The sequence below is a fragment of the Solanum lycopersicum genome, chromosome 7 (assembly GCF_036512215.1).
Source record: "Solanum lycopersicum chromosome 7, SLM_r2.1".
Classification (NCBI taxonomy): Eukaryota; Viridiplantae; Streptophyta; class Magnoliopsida; order Solanales; family Solanaceae; genus Solanum; species Solanum lycopersicum.
The window spans coordinates 32,788,799-32,811,160 of NC_090806.1; the positions used below are offsets into that span (position 1 = coordinate 32,788,799).

The 22,362-nt window shown below is 34.4% G+C and overlaps 2 protein-coding genes across 8 annotated transcripts; one reads left to right on the plus strand and one right to left on the minus strand.

Moving 5' to 3' along the window:
* The first annotated feature begins 639 nt into the window (after positions 1 to 639).
* On the plus strand, positions 640 to 16,297 carry LOC101265449 (K(+) efflux antiporter 4). Of its 7 annotated transcripts, none has more exons than XM_069286804.1 (21): positions 866 to 1,328; positions 1,662 to 1,705; positions 1,940 to 2,047; positions 3,361 to 3,419; positions 3,525 to 3,603; positions 3,735 to 3,796; positions 3,911 to 3,986; positions 4,162 to 4,236; positions 7,013 to 7,084; positions 7,173 to 7,256; positions 7,441 to 7,509; positions 8,308 to 8,385; positions 8,559 to 8,647; positions 9,696 to 9,792; positions 9,877 to 9,930; positions 10,045 to 10,140; positions 14,051 to 14,239; positions 14,362 to 14,439; positions 14,633 to 14,677; positions 15,430 to 15,519; positions 15,645 to 16,297. In XM_069286804.1, the coding sequence occupies exons 1-21, from the start codon at positions 1,112 to 1,114 to the stop codon at positions 15,723 to 15,725; spliced, it is 1,842 nt and encodes a 613-aa protein (XP_069142905.1). In that variant the 5' UTR covers positions 866 to 1,111; the 3' UTR covers positions 15,726 to 16,297. The 7 variants fall into 7 exon arrangements, with proteins under 7 accessions (XP_069142908.1, XP_004242967.2, XP_069142905.1 ...); XM_069286803.1 differs by having other exon boundaries at positions 879 to 1,328; positions 1,650 to 1,705; XM_004242919.5 differs by lacking the exon at positions 1,940 to 2,047 and having other exon boundaries at positions 707 to 1,328.
* A 2,460-nt stretch (positions 16,298 to 18,757) lies between these two features.
* Positions 18,758 to 20,397, minus strand: LOC101265743 (transcription factor MYBS3-like). The gene is made up of 3 exons (XM_004242920.5): positions 19,822 to 20,397; positions 19,356 to 19,555; positions 18,758 to 19,114 (listed from the first exon to the last, which is right to left on the minus strand). The coding sequence occupies exons 1-3, from the start codon at positions 20,174 to 20,176 to the stop codon at positions 18,926 to 18,928; spliced, it is 744 nt and encodes a 247-aa protein (XP_004242968.1). The 5' UTR covers positions 20,177 to 20,397; the 3' UTR covers positions 18,758 to 18,925.
* Between the last annotated feature and the right edge of the window lie 1,965 nt (positions 20,398 to 22,362).

The following is a 22,362-nucleotide window of genomic DNA, read 5'->3' on the forward strand; positions in this document are numbered from 1 at the left end:
ATGTATATAAATTGTCTATGCAATAACTATTTACCACCTATATATGAAAGAAAAGAAACATGCATATTTTTCAATTTTAATAGAAGCAACAACTAGTGAAGAGGATTGTTAAATCAAATTATAAAAGAGATACACTCCAAAGAAATATACAAAATTAATGAAAGTAACAAGCTAGAACCTAGCTTGAAGATCACAATTACTACTCTCGCTAATAGTAAATGATGAGGTGAAAGTTGTGGAGTAGGCCCCACCCTGCTCCACATAGATTCGATCCGCATGAATCAACTTATATAATTTTTTAAATGTTTTTTTTAAGTTATGTTCGATACTAAAAGTAAAATTAATAAAAATAAATTTATTTTTTTATTAAGCTCTATTAATTTATGGATAATGACTTAAAATTTTATTTTTTAGAGATCAATTGAAAAATAGTTAAGAAATTAAATTAGTTTTTAACTATTTTCATTTATTATCTTGAATATTTTAATAGTTTTAAAGAAATTATCTTCATAAATAGTGATCTATCATTCTTATATCATATACAAATTAAAATTAAAATTAAATTTGAATTCACATAAAATAACATATATCTGCAATTCACCCATGTGACATAAATTTTTTTAAAATCAACTTCAACTTATATACGATCTTTAACCCATCCCGCTCCGCAAAGGGTTAATCAGCCTCCATCCTATCCCGCCTCATTGGTTTACAATTACAATGGTTCGCTTTGGGATCACGTTCAAAAAATTGGTTCCATCCAGTCCCGCCTCATTGGTTTACAATTACGATGGTTTGCTTTGGGATCACGTTAAAAAAATTGGTGAAAATAATAATTAAAAGACGTGACTTAGGTTTGACCTGTTGGGAGATTTGGGGTGTGGAAACACCTGACGGAAATCACAAGAAGCGAATGTGAAGGAGGACCTTTTTGTACTTCCACTCAACTTGTCCCGGTGGCCGAGGCTCTGCTTTTTCTCTCTCAATCGGTTAGTTAACTTCAATCGGTTGCCACTCACCGCACCCTTTTCCTTTTCTCTACTTACAAGTTACAACCCTCCTTCTCTCTCTAAAACCCTCATCAGAGTTTTCTCTCTCTAACCTAACCAAAATGCAAATGCGAGTGCCAGTGCTCTTCCTTCTCCTCATTCTCCCTTTCTCTTTGCAATGCGTCCTCTCTGATGCTGATGCTGATCGTGATGTGAAGCCTCAAGATGTAAATGATGTCTTGAATTCTTCTGAGTTCAACTCGTCTAGATCTACCTTTGCTACAATGATCGATAAAGCTCTCGAAAAGGAGTTCAATGAAACTGACGACAAGACAGATGGTTAGTTCAAATTCGACTTTGCCTTTCTTAAATCGATCAAAATATGCATTGCGGGACTAAAATTGCATGTTTTTAGAGTAGCTATTTCTATCTACTCTGATTATAGGTTCTCTTTTTGGAAACAATTTTAGTAGAATTACTTTCTGGACTACTGATAGTCTTGTTACATATACGCTGCAAGATTTTCTGTTTTTTCATTTGCTTGTTTAAACTCTGATACACTTACTTGCCTCTAATTCCAGTGATGGAGAAAGTTTTGGTTGTGATTTAGGCTTCAGTAACAGTCGTATCTGACCTTTCTTGATACACTTACTTTTTTAGTTTTAATTTCAGTAACTGATCACAGAAGCTTCAACAATAGCGTGGCGGAGCAAGAGGTTTGTCCCTAGTTCCTTCCAGTTTTCTGAAATTGACTAATAGTGAAAATGATTTGGACTTGTGAAATTCAAAAAATTACTGAAATTTTAGTTGGAAGGAGGTATTGTGATAGTTCTTCTGTTATCTGTTCCTTGAAATAGTGCTTGGATAGGGTATTTGTAGTATGATTTCTGATCTGTGGCTTTAGTGGCTTGTTTGAGGTTGAGGTTTTTATTTATATATTTATTCACTAGAGTTTAGCTATAAATGGGAACTATTATTCAAGGATGAGTTCTCGGCTCTGCCATTGGAACATCTACTCTGACAAAGTACATTCTAGTTCTGATGGCTGTTCATTTCCTGTAAGTTTTGTTTTGCTCTCTTGGTCAATTAGCTACAGTTATGCGTTGATGAATCTTTTATTACCAACTGATTGAGCTTCTCTTACTCAAAGGAGATAAAGGTTGGTGTTACGATGTGAGGTCCTGTGCTGTTCTGCTCATATTTGGACTGAAACTTCATCCATGTACTCGGATAAACCAAGTTGTAATGCATGACAACGGTGATGCTTGTAGTTCAAGTTAGGCATAACACAATTTTGATGAAAATGAAGTAACTTGTTTTTCTGAGCTAAATGGTATTGTGATATTTACTGTCTGTTTATGCGTAGGTCCTGATGGCAATATATAGCTTGTTGCTCTTTTGATATAGATATTTTTATTTTCAGTAACATCTGACAAGGGGAGAGATGTAAATCTGCAATTGACAAGAATAGCTAATTAAACATTGACTGCCTTTGGAGAGTAAAAAGAATGAAGTGCTATTATGTAGTTTATCAATTTATGAAATAAGATTTTTGATATTGGAGTTTATTGTTCTTATTCATAAAAGCTAGATACAAATGAACATAGCTGCTATGGTAACAAAAGATTCTCATAATTAGTAACTTGGATGTTTTATTGAGTTATTGAGCTAGTAGATTGTTTTAAAAGATGCACTATTCCTTAGCTTAAGGCTCTATTTTTTGCTTACCATGTAGCTTGCAATTTGAATAAGAAATGTCGGAGAAGAATCTTAGGATGTCTCTTCCCATTGTCTGATTGTCATACTTTTTGACTCTGCACCATTAATTCCACTATCATTAGTGAGGAATAATGGAACAATTCCATTATATTTATAGAGATTGGGGACATAGTTCGTATGGATATAGCTAGTCTTGCTTGGGCTACTTTAATGGTCGTCTTTACATTTTCCTTTCACTCGTAGTGTGGGGAAGGAGTGGACTCTAGTGGTCCTACTAATTGAGATAAGGAAGAAAACTGTATCTATTTCAATTGCTTTCTAAATGGTTGTGCAACACGTTTGGAAATAACTGTGACCTGTGACCTGATTCCAAAATTTACTGCCTCCATTCAATTTTACTTGTCCACCTTGGACTTTGCACGCCTCTTAAGAAACAATGATTAATATGTGTATTTTACCATAATACCCATATTAATTGATCTTAGGTCCTGGAAAATGTTTTGGGGAATACATAATTAATGTTGCGGGTAAAATAGGAAAAAAATATTTGTCTTCTCTTGATATATTAAAAGTGACAAGTAAAAGTGAAGATAAGTGAACAGAGGAATTATTTAGTGCAACTAAACATTTCTTGAAATGCTCCATTTCTCAGGCTGTTTTGGAAACTGTTGCAAGGGTCAAGCCCAAGAAGAATGAGACAAAGGAGGAAAAGTAAGGTTAATCTAATATTTGGCACACGCTATGCTACTTTCAGTGGTCTCCATGTTATTGGAAATTAAAAGACTGAAAATTGTTGGTATTACTGGTTTATATTAGGTCATTCCAGTTGCATGATGTTTTCCACTTGGAGAATGACAATGGAGCTGAAGATACACCTACCTTGATTGATCGAAAGGTAACTATTGCATCTAGAAAGAATTGGGTCTGGTAATAGGCTGCACAGGAGCATCGGTTGTAGTAAGAGATAGTTATGGATTCTTGACCATGATTTACTAACTGGTAGCTTCCCTCCTGTTCCTTCATCAGGATAATGTCTTCATCATGTCGAATCGCAAGTCGAAGTTTCCGGTGCTGCAGCTAGACTTAAGGTTAGTTATAACTCTGTCCATCCTGGTCATTTGAATTTAGTGAAAAGGAAGACTATTATGTTAAGAGGAGCTATATTATTAAGTGAACTGATTTTATTGTAAATCAATGGGCAGATTGATATCAGATCTCGTTGTTGTCATTGTTTCTGCAACATGCGGTGGGATTGCCTTTGCCTGTGCTGGACAACCGGTGTGATAACTCATCCTTTGCATGCTTCTACTGCTAATTTGACAGCCTCTTTTCTTTTCTTCTACACTTGTGCTAATTTAGATGTCGATAGTATTTACTTGACTGCGTTTACACATTTTAATTTAAGCATTACCTGCCAGAAACAAGTAAGTCCTATCCTGTTAATATCTTTCAGGTTTTCACAGGATATTTGCTAGCAGGATCTGTAATTGGACCTGGGGGTTTTAACTTTGTCAGCGAAATGGTGCAGGTATGTTGATTTTTTGATTCATTAAAGTAACTTGTATAGATGGTGTTATCATGTAAAATACTTTTTATTCATTTAGTAAATAAGATGCTATCAATCAACAAAAACCAGCACTACTATAATCAGCAAATGCCAACACTTCCCCATCGGCATGATCAAATGTTTTCTCAATGTCTAGTTTTCATGGACATTGAGGAAAAACTTATTTGCAATCTTTATTGCATTAATGTTCTGCCTCCTGTGTAAATGTTAACTTTGTGGTTGTTGTTAACTTCCCCATCACCATAGTGATTAGTGAGCAACTCAACAACAATATAGCAGAAACTTCCCACGTAGCTTATGTGCCTGAAGTCCTTCAACTCTATTTCTCTCTTCTCTGGGGAATGGGGATGCAGGCAATGTATGAGGCATTGAACATCTTTCTATGCTTGCAAACTGATGGAACAATTGAGTCAGGCTTAGTAAGTCCCAAACCCCTCCGATACAGGGTCATGGATAACCTATCAGGGTCAGGCCTATATGCTTTATGCCTAAACTCTTTTAAGAGACACCGACTCTCCTCTGTGAAGGACCTCCATGACTAGTGTATTTATACTTTTTGAAATTATCTAGTTAATTTATTCTTTAAATATTCTAGGGATGGCATCACCTTGGAAGGTGGCCTCCCTTCACAGCTTCTCAAATTCCTCCCCGACTTGCTATACCTGCCGCGAAGTAGCAGACAAATTCGATTCTTTAATTAAGTTAGTCATTTGAGGAATCACATCAACAAAATGAGACATGTCTAAAGGTACAAGCTTTTTCCCAAACTGAATAATATGTCTGGGACGAAAGAAACACATTAACATGGATTCAATAGTTTGCCACAGGATATTACATAATTGAATACAAACCTTCTCCCAACTTGCTTGAGCCTTTTTAGTTGAGTGAGTGGGGATTCCTTGACTTTTGCACTGCAACTCTACCGAGGAAGCTTGAGCTGAGTATTATGAAGTAATCACTAGGCTTGAACTTGTTTTTGGAACAAAAAACATGGAAATTAGAAATTCAAGCTTAATGCCTACCCAAAAACATCAAATCTAAAAGGCATGGTTGGATTGAAGAGAGATTCAGCAAAAAGGTCACCAAGTAACACAAAAGTCAATGAAATGGACGAAACGGTGAAGAAAGGAAGAGAAATCAACTGTCACACCGATTCAACACTGTTCCACCAATTGCTATCCCACAAATCCCTATGGGTAGCGTCGGAAGTGGTAAGAGGCCACCTCAGAAGAACCTGCCATGGAGGTGCCGAAAAAGTACCTCATGCACTAGCGCGTCGAGTTACTGGCTAGCCAGAATCCTAGCTTCTGACGGCGCACATGGTGTCTGCTGCCAGAGAATCTGATTAGGATTAGGTATAGGATGATTACATACCTTGTGGTAGTGCTAGTTTTCGCACAACTACGGAAGGAAAAGTAGATGATGCAAAACAATCCTACAATGTCGCTGGAATTTGAGGCATGGTGATTGTCTGATTGTGTTTTCTTTTGTGTGTTTCTCACCAGTGCTTTGTTACAATGTGTGAAATAAGGCACAAGAGAAAATATTATAAAGATTCATCTCAACTATTGTCTTGCACCGAGCCCTATTTATACCTGTACTTTTCACAGTACATAATACATTTTTCTTAATGTGGGAGCGACACTGCGACAGTAGTGGAGCCAAGATTTTTATTGAGGGGTTTCTAAATATAAAGATGTAAGCACACAAAAAAATGAAAAAAGAAGCACTGAAGTAAAAAAACCTTGAGCAGGTTCGAACACTTATGTAACTGCTCAACTGTTGCACTATATCTTCACCTTGTTTCAAGAGGTGTCAACAATAATATATATGTACGTATCGAATCAAAATCTGACCTATCTATACAACGTAGGTGACTAGGTCTCGCTTGACACCCCACGGACAAGGGTAACTCCGTCCCTGGGGAGTGGGACACTAAATATAATAATAGAAACATGAACTATCTAACAACCTTCCTCTTGCATCATGGGACTGCAACAAACCTTGACCATATCTACAAAACCACTGTTTTCAACTGCATATTCTCGTAACAAAGTGGGACTACCTTTTTCCCAGTGTCCTTTGAAGGAAAATGATCTGAGAGTCTTAGGACGATAAACTATCAAATATAGCTGAACTGTTCATCCCAGTCAATAGAAAATAAAACTATATTTATTCTTGATATTGTTCTTATGACTTAGTATCCACTTAGCCCATGTTTAACTGCCACCACATGAAGGATGGTTAGCTTGCTCTTTTTACTTTAAAGTTCCTCATTATTTTGGGGTAAAAAGTTATCTTTAGATGTTAGTCCTTTTTCCTCAAAGAATAGTTAGTCTCTCAGGTCTGTTGCAGGTCCACTCAGTTATTGCACTTATCCCCTCACTGAATTGTATTGACTTGAACATGTTACCCTTACTGTTTAGCAGTATGTAATTTAAGAGGGCTAATGAGTCGTTGCATATATTTTCAGTGTTTTGAGATGCAAATTTGTATATTTGGAGAGCTGCTTAGTGCCATCTTATCGTTACCACTTGCTGGAAATTGAATTTCTGTTCAAAACTGCTGCATTATGGCTACAGTCTAACCTCCTGATAGATTTGTGCTTATGGTTTTATGTTAATTAAGTTTTCTTTTGGATTCCCACCATGGAATGTTGTACTAATGGTCTAATGGGATATTCTACTTAGGTTTTCTATGTTTGTGTTTCCTAATTTCCAGCGGTTACATCATTCAGGTGGAAACAGTTGCTCAGTTTGGCGTTATTTTTCTTCTATTTGCATTGGGTTTGGAGTTCTCTACAGCGAAGGTTTGCTTTTGCTTTTCTAAATTAAGACAATTTTGTACTTTATCTCTCTGAGTGAAAGCAGATACGAATTTTTAATTTGTAACTACAGCTTCGCATTGTTCGAGCTGTTGCGGTGCTAGGAGGGTTACTCCAAATATTTCTCTTTATGTGTTTGTCTGGTATAACAGCCTCGGTATGGAATTTCTGTTATCGCCTTTTTTTTTGGGAGCTACCTGTTCGACATGTAGTTCAGCTCTGAGATTTTGCATTTATGAATTGTTGGCCTAATTGTTGAAAATCCAATTATGCAAAACTGCGCATCTCTATTATATAGTTCCTTCAACTTACTTGTAACCACGAACCAATGATACTTGCAGTTATGCGGTGGGGAAGCATCTGAAGGTGTTTTTGTCGGCGTTTTCTTATCAATGTCTTCGACAGCAGTGGCAAGTCGATGTCGTTATTGAATTTATCTTTCCAATCTAATCCATTGTACCATCAAGTATTTTTTCATGAGCTTTTATTCAGTTTCCTGTCAGGGGTGAGAACTGAGAATAGCTCTCTCAAATAATGGAAGTTTCCTGTTCCTAGAGGAAAATTGAAAAAAATTCAGTTTGATATTTAAATTTACAAAGGTATAATTACGGAAAGGAGAATAAAAATTTCTACCAAGCATGCATGAATCACTTTCTCTTTTGGGTTCGGTACCCAATATCGGTTGCTTATACAAAATGTTAGGACCTCTATTGAGTGCTGGAAGACGGGAAGTAACCTGATCATAGGAAAAGTTTTTTGAATAATCTGAAAACTGGTGTATTGAAGAAAGATGTATTTTGATAGAATAAAGTGTGCTAATAAGATGTGGAGTGGGATTCACTTCAATTTGAACATTATCACAATGCATGATGCATAGGCATTTTGTTTCTGCCTGTATCGGTTTTGTGCTTAACTTGCTGCTAAGAAATATGATTTGATGAATTAAAGAACCAAGAATTTTGATAGAGTAACTACAAAATTGTTTTGAGATTCGCTGACCTGCACCTGCTACAGATTCCCTCTCACAACACGTTTGCTGTCATAATTTGCTTATTACTGAATAGGGAAAATTGGAAAAACAGAGTAAGGGAATGCATTTTGAATGTTGAATTAGATATTATGGACTGTTATGTTGCAAATGCAAATTATGCTTTTTAAGTTTGTAAAGCTTCTTATAAATGTATTGAAGATCTTTATATGAATAACAGGTGTTGAAATTTCTGATGGAAAGAAATAGTGTTAATACCCTGTATGGGCAAGTCACCATTGGAACTCTTATTCTGCAGGTCTGTCCCAGCTGTCCTTTTTTGAAATATGTCTTTGACAAAATATTGGTTCGGTGCTATCTTTCACATGGATATGTTATACCAAAAAAGAAATTCTATTCATCAGAATTATCTTATTCTTCTTCTTAAGAGTCCTTGCCTGATTAATTTTTTGAGATGTCTGTGGCTTCCAGGATTGCACTGTTGGTTTGCTATTTGCACTACTTCCTATTCTTGGCGGTACTTCTGGTGCACTTCAAGGAATGTTTTCCATGGCAAAATTGTAAGCAGTGATTATCGAATGATTTCTGAATTTGGAACATAGACTCAAATCTATGTGAAACAACTATGCTGTTACATGTATTAAATATTTTTTTGTGTGTCCATATACCAGATGTTTGAATTGTCTTCTCTTGGAGGTGAGATTATGATATATATGTTAGTTTATCTGGAAATTATGACGCCAAACAAAATTGCTTTCAAGTTGATCTTAATCTTTTACCTTGTTTGACACTTTCCTTTTTCAGTAAAAGGTAGTTTTATTTATTTCCAGCAAAAAAATATTTGTTGGGAGGTATGTATCATATATCTGCATCATTACTTGTGTAATATGTTTCAAAAAATTAGTCATAGTCTTACAGTATAGCTGCATCACAGGTTGTATAATAAGCTAAAAAATCATTGTTTCCTCATCTTTAACTAAATCCATGTTGCACCAATAAGAAATAAAGAGATTGATATTTACTTCATTTAAATTATAGATTCTTTTTGCTCGAACAAGTTCTTGTATTTCCTTTCTCCCAAATGCACCGCCAAAGTACAGCTGAGGCTACGCTCCAGACCTTAACTGAAGCTTTTCCCAAACCTTTTTCTGCGTCTTCATTGAAGTAGCTCCAATGTAGACTTCGGCATTGACCAGTTAAGTCTCTACATGTTTAAAAAGACGGTCCAAAGCTGAGAGGTGAAACTGCACTGGTTCATATTAGTTTGACAGCTTAAGTGTGAAAACCACCAACTACTACTTAACTGACCTTTTGGATTTGTGCGAAACTAATAGAAATCAGCTGGTGAGTCATTTTGGTTCAGGGTGGCATGTCTCTATAAGCACTTAGGACGTATATCTCATACCCACAACATATGTATTACAGGAGACATTCCCTCTTTCCTTTCCATAAATCTAAAGTCCAGTTCTGTTTATTAGTTTCGCTGCAGCACAACAAAATCCAAAAAGCACATTTCCTCATCTTCTTTCAATTCTTGTATGCTATTGACTGGATTAAACAGTTAAATGTCAATCTTGCCCCTGACTGCTACTATTCCTTTCATTGCAGATTAGTAGTTCTGCTCATATTCTTGACCATTTTGTCAGTATTATGTCGCACATGTGTACCTTGGTTTCTTAGGCTAATGATAGGCCTATCTTCACAGGTAACTTTGCATCTCTTGGAATAAAACATCCTTTATGTCACAGCTGTTTCTATGTTTGACTGTGATTTACTGAACTTTTTGCAGACTAATGAACTGTATCAACTTGCATCTGTAGCTTTCTGTTTGCTTGTTGCTTGGGTTTGTCTCCTTTTCGTATCTATGAATAGAAAATGAATGGTTCTCAACCTTTTTAACTCTTAGTATATCCTAGAAATGTCTTACTTGTCGATTAAATGTACTATTGCATCTCAGTGTAGTGATAAACTGGGATTGAGTCTTGAGCTGGGTTCTTTTGCTGCCGGGGTAATGATATCAACAACCGATTTTGCTCAACATACACTGGAACAGGTTTGTCGTCTTGTACTTTTCATCTGCATTTTGTTTTTCCTTGTCTCTCACTCTCTTTCTCTTTGCTATTGTTATGTATGCACACAATACTGAACTATCTTTCAAGGTGAAGATTCTCAATGACACCTAGCCTATCAAAATTTTGAAGATTATCTAAAGGGAACAAATATAAAAATTGATGACATTTTAGTTTTTCAGAGAAGACAAGTTTAACGGATTCATAGATTAGAAAATTTTAATAATCATCTAGACTGTAATAAATAGAAGAGAATTCATTTGGTGGGCCCCAACTAAATTGGGATTAGGGACTTCTTTGAGAAATGGTAAATGTCAACAAGGGGGTGCTGGCAAAATATTTACAACATACAAACATAATATCCCTTCTTATTCTTGGAAGGTACTTTATGAGTTCCATCACTAGTTCAACATCATTTACAAAATGAAAAATGTCCAAACTTTGATATATTGGATTGGTTTAAAAATGCCCTCCGTTAACCTATTGGACCAAAAATACCCCTACCATTATCTTATGGTTCAAGTATAGTAGTATATCCCTGAATAATTGAAAAGGTCCAAATATGTCCCCTGCACCAATGGGGGAAGCGACGTCAGGGTGTGTTTGGACCTTTATAATTGCCTAAGGGTATATTTAGACCATTTCAATTGTTCATGCTTGGAGCTAATTTTAAGAGTTGGGTCAAAGTTGTTACATATGAAGCTAATAACTTGGACTATGCTTGGTTCTTTTTTCTAAATTAGTTTTCCCAATAATAGTGTTCTTATGTGTTGTTTCCTTGGTTAATTTTTTAGCTTCTCTTCCTTGGTTAATATATTCCTTAGCTTCTAATTGTTAGAGTTAGGTCAAATTAATCATGAGAGCGGACAACTAATACGTTCAACAGGGTTATGTGGTCGGTTTATGACTCCTCAATGCTGAAGTTGTCCTTTGGGGGTGATCTCATTGTTCCTATGGGGTTGTGATATCGGGATTGGTCCATTCGATTTTCCTTGCTTTCTTTTGTTGCATTTTGCTCATAGGGTTGAATGATTTCTAACATATATGCACGCAATTGTGATAAAAAGTTACTAGTAATCAAATCCATTTAGTCTATGATTTTTTTGTAAGTTGCTCAAGACTCTTCATTTATTGGGTCACACTCATGACGACACGACGTTAGTGTTTTGGATCGGGTAAAATGATTTTTGGTACTTTGGCCATAATCAGTAGAGAAATTTGTGACTGATACTCCACGTGCTCGTCGGGCGACCAACGAACCCCGGTGTGGAAAGCGCCAAGGTAAATTCAGTTATCACGTTAACCATTATCAAAAAAAAAAAAAAAACTGGTTATGAAAAGAAAATTTGAGACTGATACAATGATTTCTGAAATCAAAACAAAAGGTAGGTTGAAATATACTTTAGGCATATGTTTTTTTAATCGTTAAAAGATATCTGTGCTAAACAGTCAGCAACTAGAAAAAGCATTAAATATATTTACTGGTCTACATCACTCTTGAACGTTTAATGATTCAAGAAGTCTATCACAGACTCTATATTGTTATACCCAAAAGAGCAAGGATATGCATCAGTACTTAATAATAATTAAAGATTCAAACTTACTCTAATAATTCATGCAGTCCTTCCTTCCAAATAGTCCACCAAAATTTTGGCATGTTTTTTCACAGCTCTATTATTAGATATCTGAATTATTTTTAGCTGAATCTCTGCACCCTGGCATGCTCCATTTTAGTCTCACCATATTCAGAAGGAATTGTCATAGCTGGTCCGTAAGATGATGAAGCAAATCATAAATGATTGATACTCTCTGTCTAGTCTCCACACTGATAACAAACAATCTAGAGCACAACTGGGATCCTACTTTTTGGAGGTTTTGCTGGGTTAGATAATCCTCTCAGACTGCCAACCAAGTGAAAGAAGCCACTGTGTGGTGCATTTGTTTTTCAGGTTTGCTTCCATGGCCATAGACCCCTTTGCTGGCCACTAGAATTGAAGTGGAGCTAACATGACTTAACTGAGGAGTGTGAAGTTTCCCATACTATGAATCTTCCTAATTAGCTTGTCATGGTTGTTATTGTCCAGACCTTGAAAAGGTTCTACTGTAGCCAGAAATTTAGCAAGCCTTCCCATTTTCCAGTCATTTAAGAGTCCTCTAAAGTGGAAATTCCAACCTTCATGTTCTCTGTTGGAGGCCAAACAGGACCTAGGCAGCAAAGTAAGTCTATAAAGGTCTGGAAATACCACAAACATATCCAGTGTACTCTCACAAGTGAGGTCTAGGGAGGGTGGTGTGTACACAAACCTTACTCCTACCTCGTAAAGATAGAAAGGCTGTTTCTGAAAGACCCTCGGCTTGAGTACAACAGTTTGAAGAAAAAAAAGGGAATATGAAAATGAAAGCAGTAACAACATATGAATGCTAAATACAAAGCAATACATAGCATTCAGAAAACATAGCAATAACAACAACGAAATAATGTGATAAACAAAGTACCAGAAATACTGGTGGTAATTGAAAAAGATAAACATGAAACTACAAGAATAGTGCCAAAACAGGTACAGATAAGATCACCGAGCCTATTTAGCAGGAAAGAAGTGTTCGCTCAACTACCAATTAGCCTTCTACCCTAATCCAACCTCCAAACTCTTCTATCTAAGGTCAAAGATACGTCATATCATGTCTAATCACCTCCCCAATACCTCTTCATCTTACCTCTACCTGTATTTACACCCACCATCGCAAACCTCTCACACTTCCTTATTGGGGCATCTACGCTTCTCTTCTTCACATGTCCAAACCATCTCAACCTTGCTTCCCTCTCCTTGTCCACCACTGAGGCCACTCCCACCTCGTCCCAAATATCGTCATTCAAATTCTTTTTTTTGAGAAAGTTAACTGGAATCATATAAATATCTTCATTCAAATTCTTGTCCCTCCTAACATGCCCGCATCCATCCAAATATCCCCATTTCCGTAACTTTAATCTTCTGGACACGAGATTTCTTAACTGGCCAACACTCCGCCCCATACAACAGTCGGTCTAACCACAACTTTGTAGACCTTACCTTTAAGTTTTGGTGGTACCTTCTTATCACATAAGACTCCGGAGGCAAGCCTCAACCCACTCATGTCACCCCTAAACTAGATCATGTACTAAGACCAGGTTGCACCAAAAAGCTACAAAGAGATCTAAATTTAAGGCAGAGTTTGTTTCTAGATATGACTTCAAAAATATTCTTTCCAATTATCCAAATATTTCTAGATATGCCTTCTAAAATATTCTTTCCAATTATCCAAATATTTCTAGATGTGCATATTCTTTCCAATTATCCAAATATTTCTAGATATGCCTTCAAAAATATTCTTTCCAATCATCCAATGTATGCGACTCAACCTTAATGGAAATCAATAAGGAGTACTAGAGCAATAAACAAGCATTTCTTGTGCAATGAGCAGTGTGGGATTCCCTATCTGTTTTCTCATTCCAGTCTAATCAACCTGGCATAGCCCTGGTCAGGCTCATTGAAAGAAAATAAAGATTCTCCTGTAGATGTAACTTTCCTTATCTATAAAACTTTTTCCGCTCTATTTGAGCACTTATTCTTCAGAAAATATATAATATTCCATCTTCAGAAGTTGGGATAACTTTCCTTTCTATAAGACCTTTTCCGCCTTATTTGGGCAATTAATTCTCCAGAATTATATAATATTCCATCTGAGAAAATATATTTTTTCCTTCTCTGAGGAATTGATTTTCTCTAAAAGTTTCATAGAGCTGTAGGCATGTTGGAAGATGTGGGTTTCACATACTCTTGGACCTTGGTTATGGTTAGATTGTTACAGCATCTGCTCTACATGCATTGTTCTTAGCTTGGTTTTATTTTGTTTCAGGTTGAACCTATACGGAACTTCTTTGCTGCTCTTTTTTTAGCTAGCATTGGGATGCTTATCCATGTTCATTTTCTTTGGAATCACATCGATATCTTAGTAGCAGCTGTTATATTGGTCATTGTTATAAAAACTGTAGTAGTTGCGGCAGTTGTCAAGGGTTTTGGTTACACCAATAAGGCTGCAATTCTTGTAAGTTTTCCAGATCATATGAGGTCATAATTTTTGAACTCTTTTTGATATACAAAGCATCTATTTGTATCTGTTCTCCATAATTTTGCATTACGGACTCTTTTGTTGTATGGTATGCCCAGGTTGGAATGTCTCTGGCTCAAATAGGAGAGTTTGCTTTTGTTCTTCTTAGCCGTGCTTCAAATCTGCATCTAATTGAGGTGCTGAATTATTTAGCCCCTTCAATTACCATTTTGTAGTTATTTTGTGCGACTTGATGGTATCAAAATGGAATTACTAATAATTACTATTATTTGTTTTTCTTGTTGCAACTCTCGATTATGCATAATCAATCATTGCTGAGTTATCTGGCTATTGATTTGAGATTAGTAATGAAATTCGGTCATGCTGCAGGGTAAAGTGTATATGCTGCTTCTGGGAACTACTGCACTTAGCTTGGTATGTTTACTGTTAATCCTCTTTTGTAGCAACAGTTCCTGTATCTTATATACTTCTGAGAGTGTTGTACGTTTTGCTTGCCTTCTTGCTTTGATACTTATTTACCTTTCTCTGAGTGATAAATTGACGAGAATCTGGACATGTGACAATGCATGTTTTCTTTGGGGAGGTAAAGAGTTGCTGCTTAAAAAAATATGGAAGACTTACGAGCACTACATTAAGGAGTCTTAGTTAGAGGCTTGAATCTAGCAGCCAAACTTGAAGGAAAAGTTGTTTAGTGCTCAAATACGCGTAGTTCAGGAAGAGTCTATTGAGTAGTGCTGAAAGTTGGCATGTGAAAGGGTAGTCCATTGAGTAGTGTTCAACATGGCTTGTAAAAGCTCAGTTTTAACCTGAACACTCCTCACTTCTTAGTATGTGTAGTTTGCAGTCCTTTCTGGGGGAGTCTGAATTTTGAATGTTTTATCCGAAGTAAAGATACAACAACATACCGGTGAAATCACACTAAGGTTGGAAATTATATTTGCAATGCTTTGGTGAAAGTTAGCAGTCAAACCTGGAGTAAGTATTACTGCAATGTGTCTTTGACAACTAAACTAATAATTTGGTGATGAAGACAACTTATGAGTTATTAAATGGGCCAATATGGAGATTTAGAAAAAGGTTTCAACTGTAATAAATTTGATATTCTATTTAATCTTTCATTTTTGTTTTGTATGCTAATATGTGAGTGCTCCAAATGAATGCTACAGGTGACCACACCTTTGCTTTTCAAGCTAATTCCTGCTGTTGTGCATCTTGGAGTACTACTGCGGTGGTTCTCGCCTGAAATTCCAAATGAGGTAACTTTTCCGGTGTAAAGAATGACTGGTCTTTTTGCAGTTCTATATATTAGCTCTCTTGGTTACATTTTCCCTTGAATACTTGCCTGTGTTTAAAGTTGAGATGTTGGAATTTTTCATCCCAGATTGGACCCAAAGGAGATATCCTACGTGCAGACAGTTCTAAGCGTATCAGTGTACTGATCCAAGGATCCCGTGATTCATGATAGTTGCATTTAAAAAAAAGCAACATCAAAAGAAAATCTCAATGTTACCTGATGGCATTCTGATGCTAGAAGAGAAGAGAGGAAAGGAGGTTGACTGACTGGACAGTTTATAATCATGAAGCTCTTATGTACCAACGTCAGGTATTCTTCTTTGATACATGAGAGAGGTTGCAGAATGTAGAGCCGTTGACCTATCTGCCAACATCTTCTGGCATTTATTTTTTGATACGTGATTACTTCCCAATTAGGTGCTACATACGATGATGTCCATCTGTCATGCAATTGTTTATATTCTCTAGTTTGATGTTAGTGTTGTTTTTTCTGGGGTAGTGTCAATATCAGTCTGTAAATAGATGATGAACACATGACTGTAAGAATATAGCTGTGTATGGAACTGATCCTGGAACTCTTGGGTGGAGAAGTCAGTGCATAAAGATGCATGTACTCCAAACTCCTACCTAAGCACTTTACCTCATTTTCAACGTTTGCACTTGAGAATGAATTTGCTATTCTAACTAGCAAAGCTAAAGGAAGAACACAGATGATGAATTTACAAAGCTTACTTTTTAACAGATTCTTTCTATATTATTATTTTCTCCTGATAACCACATCGTTTGGGAAATGAATTAGATTCTCTCACCATCTATTTGCAAGTGTATGAAACAAGATTCTATGTACTAATGACAGTATTTTCTTCTTCTTTTTTTTTTTTTTTTGTTGCTACAAGTGAGTTTGAAGTAATGCAAAGAAATCAAAAGGTAAATGCACTTTAAGTATGGGGTGTCATTTTATTTCTGCTTCTTTTTTCGTATTTGTTCCAGCAGGCTGTTTTTTAGAAGCGTAAACTGAAATTCCTTAGGTACCATTTTATATAAGTAAGTTTGACTCGAGAGGATTTCATTAAAGACTTTTGAAACTTGTGATATAAAAATAAGCGATAAATATTTGTGTGCTTATAAATCATTTTATTAACATTAGAATGAGTTTTTTTAAAGTTACGTTACCCAACAAAAAAATGTCATTATTTTTCAGACGTGAACAATATAGATTCAGAGGAGTAAGAGAATGTCCTGTTCGTCCAAACGTCAACTCTTCTAAAAAGTTACTGTACCTTCAATGTAAAAAGCCCTTTGCATCCAAATCTGTTACATTAACTACTCCAAGGAATATAAGTTTTGTTTTTTTTTTCATCATTTCATTGGAAATAAAATGGTAGGATGATGAGGAATCTTAAACATGTGCAGGATATTATATGGCATTGAGGGTCGAAACGTGTCAAAATTTGACCTTATCCCATATATGGACTCATTCAAATTTGTCGTGCATATGTTTGTTTCATAGATACGACAATCTAACCCAATTTGCATAAAAGAAAAAGCTTTAAAGTTGTGGTCCTAGGTGTAAAAGTAACAGCTGGTTTGCAAGAGTGGGCCAAAAAACATAATGATGCTGCCATGCCATCCATTGTTATTTATTTGAGTGAGCCTTGGAATTGTGCACATCACAAATTACAATCATCTAGACCCATTACTCAACTAACATCGGAATAAGTCAAGTCCATTTAACATGCATGGTAGCATATTTTTCACTTTAAGACAAACACGCACTACGCAATGACAACATCTTATATACGTAGCTTGTTTGGTTTTGCAACTTATAATTTGATTTTTGTTATCACAACCAATTCAATGGTGTTTCACTTGGGGTAGGGGTCCATAGAAAACCTCTAGGCTTCTCATAAGGAGATATAAAGGATGACTTATAAATATGTCTTGATGAAGAAAAAAAAGAAGCTAATAAAACAGACGATTATTTCACACTTTACAACAACAATCGTGTTCCTCCTCTTGGCATAATCCTCAATATTGTAAGCTTAGTGCACTAACAATGAGCTCAATCGTCAATGTTATCAAATGCTAAAAAAGTAAGTGATAAAGTCTAAAGACGCTATACATTAAAAGGGCAAATAAAGCACGATGTTTAATAAAGAACGAGACCATTAATGATTAAGAAGAATATTATTTATTTGTTCAAATTATGCAGACAAAAGTGAAACACAATATTTGTTTTGATTCAGTTGTCTCTTTGGACTTAAAAATTAAAATATTTTTATTATTTATCTTTATCTTTAATTGGGTAAAGGAAAAAAGAAAGAAGACCAATATGCTAACAACAAAGTAAAAGCGCATCATTTTTTAACGCTTATTTTGGTTTGATTGATTTTTTTATTCTAAGTTCCTTGTTAATTTATAAATTTCTACTCCATTTTTTTCTAAAAAAAGTCCAATTAATCTTTTGAAATGAATATTCCTATTTTTGTTTATTTTAATGTTAATTGATTACCACTCTAAGATGAAGTAATTTTACATACGATTACACTTATTTTATATATATATTTTGAAATTGTTATGCAATTTCCTACTTTTATTATATTAATTTATGAAGTTCAAACTTATGCGTACCACTTTGAGTATCAAATAAAACACTTTTATATCTTACGTTTTTTACTATTTTAAAAATGCGCGCATGTGGTGGTGTGTGGTTACTTGTTGGTTCAAGCGACTATTTCTTATAAAGTGAATGGACCATGGGATGTGATAATTGACAAGTTGGTAGCAAATTTATGTATTCTATGCTAAAAATAGACGTCTTCACGACAAAGAAAAAAGAGAAAAAAAACACAAGTATATAAGTATTAATAAGGTGCTTATTAATCAAAATTAAAGTGGTGAGTATTAATTAAGAAGGTTCCTCATCTGAACATTACAGAGTTATATTGTAGAAGTGAAAAATGCGAGTAATTGATTGACCAAATTGTTTTTCTTGATTTGTTCTAATACAAGGGTTTTACTCTATAAAGTAACAAGGTAAAAAGTAGTGTTAACTATTTTATGAATTCGATCGAATTTAGTAACTTTGGTTCTAATAAGTGATTTGTGGAGAAAAAAAAATTGAAATAATTTATTGTTCTCATCAAGCTCGTTTCATAATTTGGATAAATTAAAAAGGATGTTTATATTGTTCTACTCGAATAAATCAATAAGATACTTGAAATATATATACTAGCAAATAGTAATTACATGGTACAATTAGATTGAAACACATAGATTCATTAATTAGCTAGCATATATATATATATATATATATATATATATATATATATATACACACACACAATTAAGAGGCAGTTTGGGTTAGAATTAAGTAACAGTAGTTCCAATCAGGAAGGTATTTGTAGCTGCTACGCTTAGCTCCAAATCAAGTGGGGCTTTATAATAAGATGACCAAATTAGAGTATCTTTGGTTGCTAATGCTATCTCTTCACTAATTGAACTTGTTGAATTTCCATAATCTCCCTTGCTTTCTTCCATTTTGTTTTTCCTCCTTTCCTATGTATCATTTCATTTCACACATTCAATTGCAACTAACACATGATAGTAATATTCATTTCATATTGAAAATGTTTTTGCTGAGTTTTAGAGTAAAAATAAAAATTTTCTCCCTAATGAGGTCCAAAGACACGAAATAGAACGATTGGAGACTAACTATTAAAAATAATTAAAAAAAAAAGAAAAACAAAACAAAAGTATTTATTTAATGAAAAGTAGAGAGTATATATATTCGACATACCATGTCAAAGAGGCTAGAACGACGTTTCTTTTTGTTGAGATGAGTTGAGTGTCTGAGGAAATATTTTTGAGCATGACTAGCTACTTGTGTTGGAGTCCTTGTTGTGACGAACTTCCTCGAAATTCCTCTCCAATCTCCTTTCCCTAGCTTTTCTAGTCCCATCAAGAATCTCCTATGTTCCTCCTCTGTCCATCCAACTCCTAATTCAAAAACATTTGGAACAATTCTTTAGAAATTATTCACGTTTCTTAAACTAATTTTCCTTTCTCGAGGAATATGATGTATGGTTATAACGATTAAATTATATATGTAACTCCAGTTTCTTTCAAATTGATAGTCCATCTCATTTTTGGTAAGGAGTCCTATTGAGTATTGACAACTGAATATGATTTTGACCATTATTTTCATACTAACCTTTCCCACTAAAAAGTAGTCAAATAATTATATCTAAAAAATTATTCCAAACCTTTCCTTCTCTCTTTGGGTTGACCTAAGAGACAATCAGATAGATAATCTCCATTTGTGCAAGTAGTACTCTTTTCATTAAGAGTAACAAGTGATGATGATGATGATGGAGAAATAGATACTTGAGGGGAAGACATGCAATCTAAGCTTAAACTTTTTTTCAAGTGGATATCATAAGAAGAAGAAGAGGAAGAGGAAGATGATGATGATGTGGAAGATGAAGAAGAGATGTCAATTAGTTGTACTCCAAAGAGCCTTAATCCACCAACAAAGTTAGCACTAGCACCTAACTTGAAAGTGCTACAAGTTCTTGAATTGTGACCTATATTACGACAACGTGAACACTTCCTTCCCATATCCACAAGAGTTTGGTTAGACTTGGGGGTATTGAAAGATGAGGAAATGCAATAGGAAGTGGTTTATATCATAGTAATATATTTTGTAGTACAAGTTGGGGCTTGTAAAAATAGGAGCACACCAGGTGAAGATGATTGGGTGGGCACTAGGCACTAGGCTATTTCTGTATATATCCAACTTGGGTAGGAATACTAAACTCATATTCTGAGTTTTGAGAATGAAAAAATATTGTAACGTTTATGTTAATGGGCCATCAGTAAAACTTAAATGTTGAAGAAGAAGGAAATTGACGATTGGAACATGTTAAACGAACAGGCCCAACACAGTTGACTGACTTGTTTCAGCAAGTGATGATGAAGAAGGAAGCTGAGGATTGGAACATGTCGAAAGAACAGATCCGACGAAGCTGACGAATGAGTTACAACACTGCTGAAGAATTAAATTCACATTAGGATTAGACTAATTATATTTATTAGGATTATGTTTTGACTATAATTAAATTATGATTACAATTATATTATGACTAGGATTAGATAACTATTAAAATTATAGCACAATTAGGATTTAATTATTTTTTTATTATAGTAGTAATCAGTATTGTAGTAGGACTCTATAACTTAGGACTCTCTAATTCTCTCCTATATAAGGAGTATGTACTTGACATTATTATTCATCAAATCATCAATAATTGATCACATATCAATAACATCATTATTGATCAATATGATCAATATATCAAATATTGATCAATACTACCAATATTGATCAACATATCAAAACACTATCAATACATGAATACAATCCTTGATTTCTCTACGTGAGATATCTACATGGATTTCTACACTAAATACTCAATCATTATAACAAAAAAATACTCAATCATTATAACAAAAAATAAAGTAGGAAATAATTAGCTTTATCTTTATGAGATATTATAATTAATTATTACAGTATCAATTTTCTTGATTTCAGTATGTATAGTGGGGTAATTGATATTTGTCTAAAAAATAGGAAAGGGGAAACAACATTTTTAATCCCTATATTTATGCTAATTTCTTATTTTAGTCCTTGTGTTATTTAATTTAGCACTATTAATCTTTAATTATATCAAGTGAGTAATTTTAGTCCTTCAACTAACATAGCCAAAAAATTTACAGAGAGTTCATTGCTAAACGGGGTAATTATGATATTCTAAAGTAATTGCTTGAGAAAACATATTTTTTTTAAAAAAAAAATCATTCGTTTCATAATTTATCGTTCGTCGGTGTAAGAGGGAGAGTTAATTTCTATCAAGTTGGTTTTCAAAATTGTAGCTCAAATCGATGGGCTTGTTCTTCTAGATAGAGATAGGAAAGACTTAGCTTGTTCTTCAAAGAGAGAGAATTGAAAAGAAAATATTTGAACTACCCCTTTTAGCATTGAACTATCTGTTAATTTTTTTTTGAATCTGTAAGTTGAAGGACTAAAATCACTTACTTGATATAATTGAACGTTAATAATGCTAAGTTAGATAACACGAGGACTAAAATAAGAATATAGTCAACAGAGGAACTAAAAATGCCGTTTTCCCAATAGGAAAATTTATGTGTATAAGTAAATATATACTAGTTAATTCGTTAACATAGTTATAATTTGCCTAATTATAATTTACAACCTACTTTTTGGCTATAATTACGTGACTCAGCTTTTTAGTTTTGTATAAATCACACATTTGTATATAATTCAAAAATTGTATAATATAATTTGTATAATTCGAAGTTTGTATAATATAATTTGTATAACTAACTATTTACAGTTTTGACTTTTGTAATTGTATAAATTTGTTATTTCAAATTTATACAAAAATAACTTAATTATAAAAATATGCCCACAAATTATACAAATCTCCAAATTATACAAACGAGACAACTTAAACTTTAGCTACAAACCATAAATATACAAACTATAACCATGAAACATAATTAAATTTATCATAATAGATTTTTGCAAAAATTATCCTTAAAATATAGCCATAAAAGTACCATATATTGGAAGATTTGTCACACAGGCCATTATCTCAACACGTATTATTTTATAATTCTAAATAGTTATCAAGGTGATCATGTTCAGATCATCATTGGATAAATAACCTTATCTACAAAATTAAAGTTGTTTTTCCTTTTGGATTATCTCTGAGAAATTTAAA

Excerpts from the sequence above, each read along its gene's own strand:
- LOC101265743 (XM_004242920.5), bottom strand. The coding sequence starts at position 20,176 with ATGGGAAGGAAGTGTTCACGTTGTCGTAATATAGGTCACAATTCAAGA. Across the intron at positions 19,556-19,821 it reads ACCCAAAGAGAGAAGGAAAG|GAGTTGGATGGACAGAGGAG; the intron begins GTTTGGAATAAT and ends TTTTTGAATTAG. Across the intron at positions 19,115-19,355 it reads GTTCTAGCCTCTTTGACATG|GAAAGGAGGAAAAACAAAAT; the intron begins GTATGTCGAATA and ends AATGATACATAG.
- LOC101265449 (XM_069286803.1), top strand. The coding sequence starts at position 1,112 with ATGCAAATGCGAGTGCCAGTGCTCTTCCTTCTCCTCATTCTCCCTTTC. Across the intron at positions 3,420-3,524 it reads AATGAGACAAAGGAGGAAAA|GTCATTCCAGTTGCATGATG; the intron begins GTAAGGTTAATC and ends GGTTTATATTAG. Across the intron at positions 8,648-9,695 it reads ATGTTTTCCATGGCAAAATT|ATTAGTAGTTCTGCTCATAT; the intron begins GTAAGCAGTGAT and ends CTTTCATTGCAG.